This window comes from Antechinus flavipes, chromosome 2 (assembly GCF_016432865.1).
Source record: "Antechinus flavipes isolate AdamAnt ecotype Samford, QLD, Australia chromosome 2, AdamAnt_v2, whole genome shotgun sequence".
Lineage (NCBI taxonomy): Eukaryota > Metazoa > Chordata > Mammalia > Dasyuromorphia > Dasyuridae > Antechinus > Antechinus flavipes.
The window spans coordinates 336081030-336098183 of NC_067399.1; the positions used below are offsets into that span (position 1 = coordinate 336081030).

At 38.7% G+C, this 17154-nt stretch overlaps 1 protein-coding gene across 3 annotated transcripts in view; it reads right to left on the reverse strand.

The window, feature by feature from the left end:
- Window positions 1–217: 217 nt before the first annotated feature.
- The window catches only part of RAB15 (RAB15, member RAS oncogene family), a 52078-nt gene continuing 35141 nt past the window's right edge, over window positions 218–17154 (reverse strand). The window contains exons 2-8 of one of the 3 annotated variants that reach the window (XM_051977828.1): window positions 9910–9948; window positions 9755–9815; window positions 8668–8728; window positions 7190–7267; window positions 6065–6154; window positions 705–770; window positions 218–495 (exon numbers count right to left, since the gene is read on the reverse strand). In XM_051977828.1, the coding sequence (XP_051833788.1) occupies window positions 337–495; window positions 705–770; window positions 6065–6154; window positions 7190–7267; window positions 8668–8728; window positions 9755–9801 (501 nt within the window). In that variant the 5' untranslated portion in view covers window positions 9802–9815; window positions 9910–9948 and the 3' untranslated portion in view covers window positions 218–336. The remainder of the gene's footprint in view (window positions 496–704; window positions 771–6064; window positions 6155–7189; window positions 7268–8667; window positions 8729–9754; window positions 9816–9909; window positions 9949–17154) is intronic. The other 2 variants (XM_051977827.1, XM_051977826.1) reach the window with 2 other exon arrangements.

Here is a 17154-nt window from a genome sequence, read left to right on the forward strand (position 1 = left end):
AGGCACTCTAGGGAGGGAGGGACCCAATGAAGGCAGGTGGGAGAGTAAAGGGATAGAGGTTGTAGATGCTCATCACTACACATCTTGGGAATACAGGAAGCCTGAGGCTCAGGGAAGATATTTAAGGATACTAGTTCCTAGAGGGAAAGAAAGGGTCACTAACACAGGCTGGGGATCCTGCTCCAGGGGCTGGACAATGATACCTACTGACATTCAATGAATTTTTCTGGGTAAGGGAAGAGCAGTAGGGGAGTGAAACCCAGAGCCCTTTACTGTCCCCTGGTCTGTGAAGGGGAAAATGTGACAGAGAGCAGGGGGATGCCCTGCATGGGATTCTCAACACCAGCAATTTTTTGAAGAATTTCCTGTGCCTTCAGTTTTGCTGTCTTTCTCTTCCAACTCAGCCAGTGCCAGTTCCTCCTTGGCATGTGCTCGGAGACCATCAAGCTCTTTCTTGTGTGCCTGCAGAACCAATTCCGTCAGTCGAGTGAAGGACTGGGGGACAAAAAGACACATTAGCCTTGATTTTCCCATGCTCTTCTTGACCCTTTCCCTTCTCGTGGCCACCAGAGCTTTTGGCTCCATGAATATTTTCCTTTTTTCTTCCCTTTCTCCCAATTCCCCACCATGACTGACTCTCTCCCCAGGCAAAACATTTGCCATAACCCCACCCTACCACCACCACCATACTCCAAGCCACTCACCTCCTTTATGTTGAGGTTGGTGCAGGCACTAGTTTCAAAGAAGTCCATGCCATACTCCTTAGCCAGCTGCAAGGAGAAGAAAACCCCTGAGAGGGGGTTGGCAAGAGAGGAAGAAAGGAAAGTTGCCCTTGAGGTCCCTGGAAGCTGGCGGAAAAAGCAGTCTTCCTTGGAATTACTCTTATCTTCTATTTCTTGGGGATATTCCCTTTTTGTCCCCTAGATTTTAGCTCTATCCCCTGACCACCCAACTCCCAACTTTTCTATGACTCTTTCTAGCTCCATTCCCAGGAGATGAGTTTTTCATTCTTTATCCTTTCTTTGTTCCATTTTCTGACGTGAGAATACGGATGATGATGAGCACGTAAAATGATATGAAGAAGGAAGAGGTCCTCCAAGCCTCTAGACAAATTGACATAATCAGAGACAATATTTTTTGACTGAAATTTCCTGCCTTTAGTTCAAGCTCTGAATCAAGTGAAGAAAGCTAGAAGTTCCAGGTGGTGAAGAGGCAGAGCATTTCTAGGCTAGGGATACAGATTGTATACAAAAGTATAGAGGGGAAATGCAAGAAGAACATGTGTGAAAAACAGCAGGTGAGTTTGGCTATAGCATCACCTGCTTTGTGTAAGGAGAGATTCAATTCAGTTCAATTCATCAAGCATTTATTGGGTATTTTGGTGTATGTCTGTCATTTTTTCAGTCATGTCTTACTTCTTGACCCATCTAGGGTTTTCTTGGCAAAAATACTGCAGTGGTTTGCCATTTCATTTTACAGCTCATTTGATAGATGAAACTGCGGCAACCTGGATTAAATGGCTTGCTTAGGGTCACACAGCAAGTAAATGTCTGAGACTGGATTTGAACTGGAGAAAATGAGTCTTGATCCCAGGTTCTGTCCTCTATAGCACTTAACCACCTAGATGCCACTATTTAGTTTCCATCATTAGGTATCCAAAGAGAGAATGAAAAATAGTTGGTATCTGAAAGGAGAAGCATACTTACATTGGAAATATCCATCTCTTCTACTTCCTTAAGACAGGGAAGTAATGTATAATTAGTTTGGAAAAATAGGCTGAAGTTACATTGTGGAGGATTTTAAATTTCAAGTAGAGGGATTTGTATTTTATTTTAGAGGTACTGGGGAGCTGATGGAAGTACCTGAACAATTCAGGGATATAGCGAGACTATTGGTTCTTTTGGAGCACCAATGTAGTAGCTGTATGAAAGATGGATTGAAAAGGGGAGAAATGAGGCAGGAAAACTGATTAAATTAGGAGTTTCTTTATAGCAACAGTCCAGTCAAGATGGATGATGAGGACCTGGACTACAGTGATTGTGCTATAAGAAGAACTGAATTGACAAAATTTAAAATCTTCTTTAATATCCCATGTAGTCAAAATATTTGTAGTTACTCTTTTTGTAGTGGTAAGGAACTGGAAATTGAGTGAATGCTCATCAGCTGGGGAATGGCTAAGTAAGTTTTGGATGTATGTAAAGGAATATTATTGCTTTATAAGAAATGATGAACAGGCTGACTTCAGAAAAGCTTGGAAAGACTTACATGAATTGATGCTAAGTGAAGTGAGCAGAACCAAGAGAACATTGTCCATAGTAACAAGAAGGTTATGTGAGATCAACTGTAATGGACTTGGCTCTTCTCAACAATTCAGTAATTCAAGACAATTTCAATAGACTTAGGATTGAAAGGCTATTCTCATCCACAGAGAGAAAGATGAATGTGGATATAAACATAGTATTTCCACCTTTTTTGTTTGTTTGTTTGTTTCTTGTGTTTTTTCCCTTTTGGTCTGATTTTTCTTGCACAACATGAGAAATATGGAAATACATTTAAAATCATTGCATATCTTCAATCTATATCAGATTGCTTGCTGCCTTGAGGAAAGGAAAATAAGAGAGGAAGAAAGAAAAATGTGGATGGCAAAGTCTTACAAAAATGAATGTTGAAAAGTATAGTTACATGTATTTGGAAAAATAAAATATTATTTTAAAAAATCCCATAAAGTTACTCATCAGTCACTACAGCCTACCTCAAGAATGGGCACTTTTGTCACCAGATTCTCAGTTCCAGAGGCCACAGAACCCTCCTTTCAAATGCTCCTTCACTTCACTAATGCACTCATTTTTAGAACCATGCCCTGGCATTGATCTGTCCAGATTGGTAGAATTAAAGAGAATTTACTTAACCTACCATAATATTCATCTGACCTGCCCCTACACTCCCAGCATACCTTTGTACCCCACCCTATTTCCTTCCCATCTCTTATTCTATGACTTCATTCAACTTTTTCAATTGTAAAGGCCCAAAGTCCCTTCCTGAAACACCACTCCCTTATTAGGGAGTTGTTCTGCTCTGTTAGAATAAAACTTCATTCATTTAAAGAGAAAGAGGTAGACTCAAAGTACAAATTGAAACATATTTGGGGAGGACATGGTTAATGTGATTATTAATTATACATGTTTGTAATAGGGTTTATTTTTCTTGCTTTCTTGGTGGGAGGATAGATGGAAAGAATTCAGAGATGAAAATAAAATAAAATTGGTTTTTCAAAAAGAATATAAACTCTTTGTAAGCAAGGAAGGGTTTTATTTTTTTGTATGTGTAGCCCTGGAAACTACCACAGAATCTGGTGTGTATAGTTGATACTTAGCATACTTGTTGACTTAGGCAACTGAATAAATAGTAGGGGTGAGATAGAATATGAAAGAGTCAAGGGTAATTCCTACATTTCTAAGCCAGGTAATGGGAGAAATGATAGTGCCCATCTATAGATGGAATAGGAAAGTGGGAAGGGAAGGTAGAGTATTTTAGGTGGCAAACACGGTGAGTTTGACAGGCCTGTGGAACATCCAGGTGGAGATTTTAAACCAGCAACTGGATATCTAGAAGCCCAGGAGAGAAGATGGGTGAAGAGATGGCAAGTCTGGCAAAAGTTAATTTGATATATTGGTGCTGTTGAGTTATTTGACTCTTCATGGCCCACTTTGCGGGGTTTTTTTTGGCAAAGATACTAAAGTAGTTTGCCAAGTTTTTCTCCAGCTCATTTTACCAAGGAGGAAACTGAGGCAAACAGGGTTAACATAAGCCCAGAGTAAAACAGCTAGTAGTGTCTGAGGTCAAATTTGGACTCAGGTCTTCTTGATTCTAGGACCAGTACTCTATCCACTATGCTACCTAGTTGATGAGTATTTTAGTGAATCTCAAATTAATTAGAAGGCATAGAAAAATAGGCCAATTGCTGGGTTCTTAGGGTGAGCTAAAAGCACGTTCCTGGGTATAACCTGGACCTACAGCTGACAGGAGCAATATCTCTCTAGAGAACAACCAAACTGACCCATAGCAGGAAGTAGACTGAGAGAAAAGCCATTAAATTTAGCAGTAAAGAGACTGTTGGTGAATTCTGGCAGAACAATTTCAACTGAAAGGGAAGCAAAGGGATGAAAGTACATGGCAAAGGTTAGAATGAGTTAAGAATTGAAAGAGTCAATAAGGAAAGATAGTCTTTTCTAGGAATTTCATTTGTAAAACAGGAAAAACACAGCATGTTCAGAGGCTGGTAGGAGCAAGTAAAGTTGTTTTTGTGGTGTCATCTTTTTTTTTTTTTTTTAAAGAATGAGGGATGGGGCAACTAGGTGGTACAGTGGATAGAGCACCAGCCCTGAGTCAGACCTGAGTTCAAATCTGGCCTGAGACACTTCCTAGCTATGTGACCCTGGGCAAGTCACTTAATCTCAATTGCTTCAGCAAAAGGAAAAAAAAAAGAATGAGAGATATCTGGAGAGATTTGTAGGCAGTGGGGAAAGAGTAAGTGTATAAAGAAAGACTAAAAATTATGTAGAAAGAAGAGACAATTAAAAGCACAAATTCCTGAAGAATTCAGAAGGGAATTCCCTGAAGGAATTAGATTAAAGGCTCTGGGCTAAGGATGTCTTGCCTCAGGCACTTAATAGCTATGTGACTGAACAAGTCATTTAACCACAGAGATCCTCAGTTTCCTTATCATATATACCTATCTTGTGAGGATCAAATGAAAAATCAATCAACAAATGGTTGGTTCATTGATTGGTTGGTTGTTGTCCTTCATTCTTGAAGCTGACCAAAATGATATCACTATTTTAGAGTTGAGTTACAGTGGGTCCAACTGTGGCTGATCAATGCTCTGCCACAGGTCAGACACAAATAGTCCCTATGAACATTTGGGGTGGCTGCTCTATCTTTGCACATCTTTGCATTTCTCCTGAGTTAATTCAATTCTGCTTTGCTCACAGAGCAGAGAACCTTTTCCAATGAGGGCCAGCCAGATTGGGCGGTCCTGTGCCAGTGTCTCCCATGTCATACTATCAATAAATAAACATTTGTTAAGTGCCTACTAAGTGCCAAACACTGTGCTAAGCAAGTCCTAAAGACCAAAAGAAGCAAAAGACTTGCCCTGAAGGAGCTCACAAGTAATGACGGAAATGCAAACCAATATATACCAAGCAAGCTCTTTACAGGCTGTCCACATTCCAGGGCCATCTGGACACTGGCTCTGCAGGGGAAGGTGAGGCAGGTGACCTTGCACAGTTCTCCCTCACTTAAATCCAATTCACTTGCATGTCACGTATAACCTCATTAAATGTCATGGTCCTCTTTGAGAACAAAGGACAACCATCACCAACAACAATAACAATAAACAGGATAAATAGAAAGTAATTAGCAAACAGAAGGCACAGGAAAGATATCCTGTAGAAGATGGGATTTTTAATTAAGACTTAGAGGAAGCCAAAGAGGTCAGCAGTTGGAGAGGAGGTGAGAATTCATAAAGTCCTTTGCCAACCTTGCAATGTCAACTAATTAAAAATAAATGCATAAATGAAAATAACAATGTCCACTAAATGGGAGTAGTTCTTATTTTTTGTTGTAACTCTCTCCAGCAGGGTCTGTGCTGCTTATATTAATGTGTTTGATAATGACAATAAAATTCTTTAAGAAGCAGCAGTTCAAAAACTGAGTTTGTTAATCAAAGCTCCTAGATTAGCCCATTTACCCCAGTGACATCAATAAGGATTGGGGGGGAGGGGAGAATTAAAACAATGATAATAATAATAATAACTAGCACTAAAATAGCATTTTGGTTTAAAGTTTGCAAAGCACTTTACAAATATTATCTCACAACAACCCAGGGAGTAAATGCTATTATTATACCCATTACACAGATGAAAAAATGGAATCAGGTAGTAATCAAGTTATTACTCAGGGTCAGAAAGCTAGTAAGTGACCAAGGCTGCAATTAGAACCTAAACCTTCCTGACCCCAGGTCAGGTACTCTGTCCACTCTACCACAATTTTCCCACTCTCTTACCTGCTGACCTTGTTCTCTTCCCACTTGCCTTTTCTGTTCTTCATCAGCCTTATTCCCAATAAGGATTTTCTGGACTCCCTCTGGTGCATACTAGGAACAAAGAAGACAGAACTAACTATTGCCTACTGCCTCCTTTCCATCTCATCCCCATTACTGTATATAATACTATTATCCTCAGAGTTCCGCCACAAAACCATCTCTAAGATCAAGATTCACTGAGGCACATCCAGTTCCTCTAGCAATTGCCCAGGGTATCTCAAAAGGATTGCCACGTTGACAGCTTTGGGTACACAATTATTTACCTGGAATTGGTGTTTTGGGCATTTAAAACTTCAGAATGTTGGAATCAAAATGATCTCAGAAGTAAACTCATTTTACAGATACTTTAAGATTTTCAAGTCTTACAAGTAATAAAGGAAATGCAAACTAATACATACAAAGCAAGCCATATATAGGCTGCACCCATTCCAGAACCATCTCCAGTCATCTTGAGCTATATCTTGCCACTTTTCAGATTTCACTTGAAAGATTCCTTTCAGTCAGGCTCTTTACTATTATTATCTCACGGACCTCTTTGGCACTTTGGTAAAGCCTGTGGATCTCTCCTCAGAATAATTTTATTAATGTACATAATAAATTACATAGAATTAAAAAGGAAACTAAAGGTTAGTGAAAATAAAATGAAATTTTTCCTCCATCCATGTTCATTGATCCCCTGAAATCATTCCAAGGGCAAGAACCCCATTATAGGTCATATATCCAACTTCCACATTTCACAATGAGAAAAATAGAGGTCAGAGAAGTGAGATGAAGAGAGCCTCAATGAGAACCCAGGTCCAGATTCCCAGTGGAGTCTATCCTATTTCTACCCTGGAAGCCTATGAAAGAAGTAGTTCATAGGTCAGGGTGAGAATAGAGGCAAATGTTGAACCAAACTAAGTCAATGGAAGAGATATAGAATGTGATAACTTTGAACCCTTCCTTAAAGTCTTGTTTTATCCTCAATCCATGGGAACCAGGACTAAGAATTTACTCTTCAGCCTCAGAGTTCTGAGCCCTCCCATCTCATCTCTGCCCTTTGAGATCTCCTGCCTTCACTTAAAGGGGAAATGTGGTTTGTCTTACCTCATCCACATCACTGACCCACTTCATGATGTGCTGGTAAGATCGCTCACTGCTGATGTCATAGACTAAAAATATTCCCTATAGAGAAAGAATGAGAGATACACATAGACACATACACACACACACACACACACACACACACACACACACACACACACACAAATACCCTGAGAACTTAGAAGTCAAAAGAGGGCACCTCAGGACCATAACTGCTGGGGTCCAACCTCCTTTCTTTGTTTCAGGGTATGTATACTATGCTCACCCTTACCCCTTTACTATTTATTCCCTCTTACCATCAACTCCACCTCTTAGAGATGGTTCCAAACCACTTTGGCTTCTAATAAAATTTCCTCTGGTCTTTGGGAGATTCTCTGTTTAACTTATCTACTTATTTATATCTCTTTGTGTGTATACCATTACTGCTCCTCCCTCCCTTAGCCCCCCACGGCTCAAGTTTCATGAGAGAAAAGGTTCTTTTCTTCACACAGTTTTTCACATGGTAGGAGATAAAAAAAAAAAAAATGTTTGTTGAACTGGACATTGCTACAGGGATCCTCCACCTTCTTCAGCGACCATTTCATTTTTATCTTTGTATTCTACTGTCTGGAATATAGTAAATCATTGCTAGCTTGTTTGACTCCACCATATCTTTCATGATCTTTTCCCCTAGAACCTCATTCACATTTTTCCATTTTGCATTTGTATGTAATTTTGTTGCTATAGTCATCTGTGTATGTATATATTTCAAAGTTTAGTAGAGTACCTGACACATAGTAATTGCTTAATAAATGTTTATTGACTGACTGATACTTTCTAAGACCATTTAAGTCACAGAGGGACTGCAAGCCTGTAACACTACCACAATGATAAAATCAGACTATGGGTATATAATGTATCATAATCCCCTTAGTAAAATGTAAGCTTCATGAATAGAGAGACTCACTCTGGGTGAATCCATGCCAAATGTTGCAGATAAATGTTAGAGGCTGTGTCTTAGTTAAATTTTGAATCTCCTTTAGCAACATATTCCAGTGGAATGGAAAGAGCAACTACATCCTGAACACTCATAGGCTTCAAGTTCACAGTTTATGACTTCCAGCACCTCTAGTATCCTGACCATAAAGCACAAAGGGCTTCTTAAATGTCCCCTTTCCTAGTGGAAGATTGAAATGATCTTGACTTAAGCCACTCAGTTTACATTAATCCCCTGAAGCTACTCATCCCCATACTGTCCATTTCCTAGCTTGCCTTCAGGAGATAGACAGATCAACATAAAACTGTATGATCTGTACTGGAGGAGGATGTCACAGAAATATTAGAGTAGGCATTTAATAAATATTTGCTGAGCTTGCTGAAATAAGGAAACCCACATACTCTTCTCCCCAATACAAATTAAGGATCCTTCTCTCAGCATCCTTTGCACAGAGAGCAACAGAAGCAAGTCTCTTTACCTTCAACTTCCCGGGCAAGGGGCTTACCTGGGCCCGTCTGTAGTACTGCTTGGTGATGGTCTGATATCTCTCCTGTCCTGCAGTATCCCTGAAATAGAAAGGTTCTCCAGAATAAGGCTATGATACAGCAAAGATGGGGAGGGAAGAGGAGAGAAGGAAAGGGAAGAGAATCTTATCCTGAAAGAGGACAGAACTAGAGAGTTGAATGTGTAAACCAATAGAGCTTTAAGCCCCAGAACCTGGCAGGAAATAGGGACCTTATTATGAAGATGAGATGTTAGATCTGATTATGAACTTGCATGGGGAAAAGGCATTGCTCTTGTGGCATGCATCTGGGCCATAAAAGGCAATGAAACTGGGCATCTCTGGAAAAGTCAAAATATGTGGCTAGATGATGTGAGAGGATCCTACCTTGCCACCCTCAGTTCTCTAGGGATCTCTCTGAAAACCCCTCCTACACTGTTCCAATTCCTACAGTTTCCCTAAAGCAATATTGCATGGAGTTTTGGACCAGAGAGTCACAGTGACTTCTTGTGGTGACATATGGAAACTGCACCATGGTTCTCTGGCAGATCCCCAAAATTATCAAACTTGCCTTCCCACAATAATTTCTCTCTCTCCTTTCCTTTTTCCTCCCACCATACCCCTGAACTGTGAAATACAGTACATAAGAAAATTTAGTTTCAATTCTCTCTATTCTATGACTCTTCTGTTTCCCTTCCCAAGGGATGTTTCAGGATTCTCTGAGGAACCTAGGACATATACAAAGCAAGGCCAATTGAAGGATTTTTGCTACTCAGTCATTCAGTTATTTCTAAGATCCTATGTGACCCCATGGATAAGTGTCTATGGGGTTTTCTTAGTAAAAATATTGGAATTGTCATTACCTCCTGTCATTTTAAGATGAAACACCGAAACAAACAGGGGTTAAGCCCAGAGTCATACATCTAGTAAATGTCTGAGTTTGGATTTGAACTCAGAGCTTCCTGGCTCCAGGCCTGGTGACAATTTAAGGCCTAACATTAAAATTGGGCTGCAACTCTGTTCCCCTCTTCCTGTTCTCCCAGTGAGCAATCCCACGTGGCCACAGCTTCCTTGTTCTCCCATAACTCACCAAATCTGTATCCGAACTTTGATGCCATCTACTTCTATAGTCTTCATCTTAAAGTCAACTCCTGAGGGGAGAGAAAGGAGAAAGAACAGGTGAGGAGATGCCTCCATAGAATTGAGCTTAAAGGAAAACAAAACATTTAGAAAGGAATAAGATACCTGACTGGAGGACTCCCTTCTCTCACTCTGTCCAGAAGACTGAGAATCATGTGAAGCAGAGGAATGTTGAGGAGGCAGGAAGAGATAGATGTAACATAAGGCAGTTTTTCATAGCTGCCTCAATTAACAGTTTAAAAACATCTAAAATCTGTCTTACTGTATTCACGTGTGAAGTCTATTTATACATTTGGGAACAACTTACATTTACCCCAGCCTTGAGTTTTAATCCCTAGAAATAGCAACCAAACCAACTATATACACCTTATTTTTTCCTATCACATTAATCTTGAAGCAGGGTCATGACACTCTGTAGAATGCTATCAGGTATCAAAGGAATATTTATAGAGCTTGGAGTGGGGAAAGGACAACCTTAGCTTAACTCTTATCTTGGACCATTGTATTACCTAAGTGAAAACTAGGGTTGGCTGAAGAGGCTCCCATGCATTTGAGTGAGAAAAAAAAACAATTAATAGAATATCAGGATCCTTAGAATTGTATATGTACATATGTCCAAGGTGCATGATATAGGCAAACCCAATCTACTGCTAAAACTAGTCCAAAACAGAAGTATCTGCCCACATTGCATCAGGGGGAGACAATCAAGGAGAGACAATGAATAAGTGCCATATTTTCCATTTCTAAATGTGTCCAGGAAAACCATAACACTATGTTAGCTGAAGCAATCTAAAAACAAGTTAGTTTAAACAGAACAATTTGGGCTCTATTTCACATTTCATTTGTGTAGTATCTCGGGACTTTTCATCAGCTAGGACAGGCTTGTATTGTATTAGATGGATTGTTTGTGTCCTCACTTAGCTTCATACCTAGAAAAGGGGATACCCAAATAGGCACACTAGTGTGTTCAGGTATATAAACAGATATATCTCTGGATTTCTTAGAAGTCCTAATTATTTATGGGAAACAGCTCATGGTAAGAAAGTGGATATGCCATCCAGTTTGTGGAAATAGCAGGTGGTTCATAGAAGGCAGTTAATAAACTGCTTGTTCCCTCGATGTTGACTTAACTCCCTTCCTTGTTTTTCATCATTTAGGGCTTGAGCAACTACTCCCCTTTGTTTTCTCACACCCAATTACTCTTCTTCCTTCCACCCCCTTTCAAAACCCTTTCCCCGAATATATCCATCTAGATTGTCTTCTTCAGGACTTGAACCTTTTATATGTGAAATGAATTTTTCTTCCACCCTGACCTCTATCTATAGAAGCTAGGATCATTAACATAGGACAGTTATGTTATATGTCTATCATGTTAATGATCCTAGCTTCTCTCACTGCCCCAAAAGTGCCAGCCTCCAATGTTTGGTACTGTGAAAAGATAAAGAATGTTACCCCTGATTTTTACTATATTGATTTTACAATGCAATTTATTTTATGCTATATTGATTTTTATAATTGTTATATTTGCCTAAACTTACCTTGATCAGAAATGCAGTTTTTGATCAGATAGCTCAAAAGGATGATGTTATCACTCATGTGGTTAACCCCTGAGACATCTGCTTGCTGTATGGAAGCCTAAATCAATTAACCTTGTGCCATTCTCCTCAAAAGACAAGATTTCTGTCTTTGTTTGTCTTTCTGCAATTAGGGGAGGTTTAATCTCTTCCAAGGGGACAGCAAAACTGGTGGTTCTGATTTCCTAGCCAAGATTACAAGAGATAGAGGAACTGACATTCCTTAATTGCCAGGGAGGGTATGATTAGCCATAGCTGAAAGCCAACTCACTTTTCCCAGTGTAACCTGGTGGAAGATTCTAAAACTGCCCAGACTATCTCCCCTTTACAATACATATATAAAGAAGGTCCCCTGCCTTCGTACTGGAGTCACAGGTCTTACTGAGGTAGCCAGTCTGACTCACTTTGTTAAGTTCTATGAATCATTGTTAATAAAATGATTTTGCTCTGAATATGTACCTCAGTCTACCTTTATTGCATTTATTTGCCATAGCCCAGGACTATTTAAAGTTCAAACTTCAACATCCCCAAATCAAAGCCTCCTTTCACCCACCTTAGTGGTCTTCTCAAGGGCCAACAATCACAGGCTAATGTGATTTAGTAATGAATGAAACTTTTGAAATCAAATATGGGAAGCTAGTCTTTTTCACGCTCCCCACTAACTTGAACTCTTCCTCTGAGAATATATTTTGAATAGAGAGTCTTCAATTTCTAGACTTCACTTCATAGCTAATTGTTGAAGAGGCAATGGTACAAAGGAAACAATTCTGTATATGGAGTCAGAAGAGCTATCAAACTGGAGGCTTTGCCACTTATTACCACTGTGTCTTTGGGCAATCTTTTAGGGGCTGTTTTCTCATCAGTAAAATGAGAATCTTAGACTAGAGAACTTCTAATTCAGCTCTAAATTTATGATTCTTGCATGATTCTCCCTTTCTCTGAGCCTATCTACCTAGTAAATTCACTGATATAAAAAGATTCTTCCATCCATTTTTCATTCTAAATCCAGCGCTTGCATAACTATGATAGTCTGACCCATAACAGTGGAGTTAAGTAATTATATTTTCTATTTATACACCACTATTATCAGCATTTTCCTGTTAAACTCTTCTTCAGGTATTATCCCTATTGTCTAACTTTTAGTGTTCCCTTGTAGGAAGAAGACTAAAGGATGGCTATTGCTAACTTTTTTCTATTTTCATTTAAGGGGAAGTTATTACCAGGTAAGTTGTACTCCAGAGAGGCAGCATGGCATAATGAATCTAGGGAACTGTCCTTAGAATCAAGAAAAGAAGGGTTCAAGTCCTCTCTCTGATGAATACTAAGTCATATAATCTCTTTCTTTTTTTTTTTTAAAGAAAGAAATTAGTTTTACTCTGAATTTAATATACTCCAAATAACATAGGCATTTACATGTACATTAAAGAACAGAAAAGAAGGCTAATTATATGAAATTGTCTCTATTACATTTAAAATAGGTATTCACAATGGTGACACAATGGATAGGACACTGGCCCTGGATTCACAAAGATTTGAGTTCAAATGAGGTCACCTTCTAGCTATGTAACCCTGGACAAAATCACCTATTCCCTACCTACCTCAATTTCCTCATCTATAAAAATAATACCTGACTACCAAGGTTGCTGTAAACATAAAATAAGATAATTTCATGCTGCTAGCAAGTGTTTGAGGCCAAATTTGAACTCAGGACCTTCAATCAATCTAGTTCTCTCTGGTCTTTTTTTCTCTTTTTTGTCCTGTCCACTTTAAAAAAAAAAAATAAAATGATTTTGCTCTGAATATGTACCTCAGTCTACCTTTATTGCATTTATTTGCCATAGCCCAGGACTATTTAAAGTTCAAACTTCAACATCCCCAAATCAAAGCCTCCTTTCACCCACCTTAGTGGCCTTCTCAAGGGCCAACAATCACAGGCTAATGTGATTTAGTAATGAATGAAACTTTTGAAATCAAATATGGGAAGCTAGTCTTTTTCACGCTCCCCACTAACTTGAACTCTTCCTCTGAGAATATATTTTGAATAGAGAGTCTTCAATTTCTAGACTTCACTTCATAGCTAATTGTTGAAGAAGCAATGGTACAAAGGAAACAATTCTGTATATGGAGTCAGAAGAGCTATCAAACTGGAGGCTTTGCCACTTATTACCACTGTGTCTTTGGGCAATCTTTTAGGGGCTGTTTTCTCATCAGTAAAATGAGAATCTTAGACTAGAGAACTTCTAATTCAGCTCTAAATTTATGATTCTTGCATGATTCTCCCTTTCTCTGAGCCTATCTACCTAGTAAATTCACTGATATAAAAAGATTCTTCCATCCATTTTTCATTCTAAATCCAGCGCTTGCATAACTATGATAGTCTGACCCATAACAGTGGAGTTAAGTAATTATATTTTCTATTTATACCCAAAAAGTTATCAAACTGTGCATACCCTTTGATCCAGCAGTGTTTCTATTGGGCTTATACCCCAAAGAGATACTAAAAAAGGGAAGGGGACCTGTATGTGCCAAAATGTTTGTAGCAGCCCTGTTTGTAGTGGCTAGAAACTGGAAAATGAATGGATGCCCATCAATTGGAGAATGGCTGGGTAAATTGTGGTATATGAATGTTATGGAATATTATTGCTCTGTAAGGAATGACCAGCAGGATGAATACAGAGAGGCTTGGAGAGACCTACATGGACTGATGCTAAGTGAGATGAGCAGAACCAGGAGATCATTATACACTTCGACAACGATATTGTATGAGGATGTATTCTGATGGAAGTGGATTTCTCTGACAAAGAGACTTAACTGAGTTTCATTGGAGAAATGATGGACAGAAACATCTACACCCAAAGAAGGAATACTGGGAAATGAATGTGAACTATTTGCATTTTTGATTTTCTTCCCGAGTTATTTTTACCTTCTGAATCCAATTCTCCCTGTGCAACAAGAGAACTGTTCGGTTCTGCAAATATGTATTGTATCTAGGATATACTGCAACATATTTAACATATATAGGACTGCTTGCCATCCTGGGGGGGGGAGGAGGGAGGGAGGGGAAAAAACGAAACATAAGTGATTGCAAGGGATAATGTCGTGTAAAAATTATCCTGGCATGGATTCTGTCAATACAAAGTTATTATTAAATAAAATAAAATTTAAAAAAAAAAAATAAAAAAAATAATGATGTTGGAGGGGATGCGGGAAAACGGGGACACTGATGCATTGTTGGTGGAGTTGTGAACGAATCCAGCCATTCTGGAGAGCGATCTGGAATTATGCCCAAAAAGTTATCAAACTGTGCATACCCTTTGATCCAGCAGTGTTTCTATTGGGCTTATACCCCAAAGAGATACTAAAAAAGGGAAGGGGACCTGTATGTGCCAAAATGTTTGTAGCAGCCCTGTTTGTAGTGGCTAGAAACTGGAAAATGAATGGATGCCCATCAATTGGAGAATGGCTGGGTAAATTGTGGTATATGAATGTTATGGAATATTATTGCTCTGTAAGGAATGACCAGCAGATGAATACAGAGAGGCTTGGAGAGACCTACATGGACTGATGCTAAGTGAGATGAGCAGAACCAGGAGATCATTATACACTTCGACAACGATATTGTATGAGGATGTATTCTGATGAAGTGGATTTCTCTGACAAAGAGACTTAACTGAGTTTCATTGGAGAAATGATGGACAGAAACATCTACACCCAAAGAAGGAATACTGGGAAATGAATGTGAACTATTTGCATTTTTGATTTTCTTCCCGAGTTATTTTTACCTTCTGAATCCAATTCTCCCTGTGCAACAAGAGAACTGTTCGGTTCTGCAAATATGTATTGTATCTAGGATATACTGCAACATATTTAACATATATAGGACTGCTTGCCATCCTGGGGGGGGGAGGAGGGAGGGAGGGGAAAAAACGAAACATAAGTGATTGCAAGGGATAATGTCGTGTAAAAATTATCCTGGCATGGATTCTGTCAATACAAAGTTATTATTAAATAAAATAAAATTTAAAAAAAAAAATAAAAAAAATAAAATGATTTTGCTCTGAATATGTACCTCAGTCTACCTTTATTGCATTTATTTGCCATAGCCCAGGACTATTTAAAGTTCAAACTTCAACATCCCCAAATCAAAGCCTCCTTTCACCCACCTTAGTGGCCTTCTCAAGGGCCAACAATCACAGGCTAATGTGATTTAGTAATGAATGAAACTTTTGAAATCAATATGGGAAGCTAGTCTTTTTCACGCTCCCCACTAACTTGAACTCTTCCTCTGAGAATATATTTTGAATAGAGAGTCTTCAATTTCTAGACTTCACTTCATAGCTAATTGTTGAAGAAGCAATGGTACAAAGGAAACAATTCTGTATATGGAGTCAGAAGAGCTATCAAACTGGAGGCTTTGCCACTTATTACCACTGTGTCTTTGGGCAATCTTTTAGGGGCTGTTTTCTCATCAGTAAAATGAGAATCTTAGACTAGAGAACTTCTAATTCAGCTCTAAATTTATGATTCTTGCATGATTCTCCCTTTCTCTGAGCCTATCTACCTAGTAAATTCACTGATATAAAAAGATTCTTCCATCCATTTTTCATTCTAAATCCAGCGCTTGCATAACTATGATAGTCTGACCCATAACAGTGGAGTTAAGTAATTATATTTTCTATTTATACACCACTATTATCAGCATTTTCCTGTTAAACTCTTCTTCAGGTATTATCCCTATTGTCTAACTTTTAGTGTTCCCTTGTAGGAATTTATTTATTCTCCTTCTGTTAGCTTGACCTTCCCTTATCTTCTGACACTCCCATTTCCTCACTCTGGAAAACTATTACTTTACATTTATTGTACACCTAAAGAATAGAGGCAGGAAGCGATTTTCCTAAGATCAAACACTGAGACTATAATGTTTGAACAGAAAACAAGTACCTCATCATAACACAGAACACCTCTGCACACACCCAAAGCACCAGGGATTCCCAGCAACCAAGTCTTCTGCCTTTAGAATGCCACCAGCTTTTTCAATGAATTCCTTACTTGAACCCCAAATGACAGCATTTGTCCATCATTGGAATGTGATACAAGCTTTCCAAAAAGCTAGACAGATTAAATCAATTTTCTCGCCCTCTAGCAATCCAGACCAATAATTATTTAATTAGGAAAAAAAACCAAAAAACCCGAACCAAATCAAATTGGTCAGACATGATTCATTTTTCAGTAGCCGGAGCTGACTCACATCTATTGAGCTGTACTTTTCCAAGTAGTCAATGCCTGGCAGCCTAGAAGAGCAAGAGCAAACACTTTCAAGAGTGATACTGGATGTAGGCCAGGCTGTAATGTTCAGGCTTGATTTCCCTAAAACAATAGTTACTATGGGTAAATTCACATACCTGAACACTGTACCTTGTAGGATCAGCACCATGATAATTACTCAAAAATTGCCGTTATTCAACGAGCATTTATTAAGTACCGCCTAAGCATTACCACTGTGCTAGCCCTTAGAGATGGATATAAGAAATGAAACAATCCCAATTTCCAAAGAGTTTATATCCCAATGGAGGAGACATCAAGAATATAGATGATATTGTTGGCTGTTTGGTCATTTCAAATCACAGAGTCTTGGTAAAGATAATGGAGTGGTCTGCCATTCTTTCTCCAGTTTATTTATTTGTTTGTTTTATATTTTATATTTTTTTCAGTAAATTTATTTTTAATACATATTGCTTTATGGATCATGTTGGGAGAGAAAAATCAAAGCAAAAGG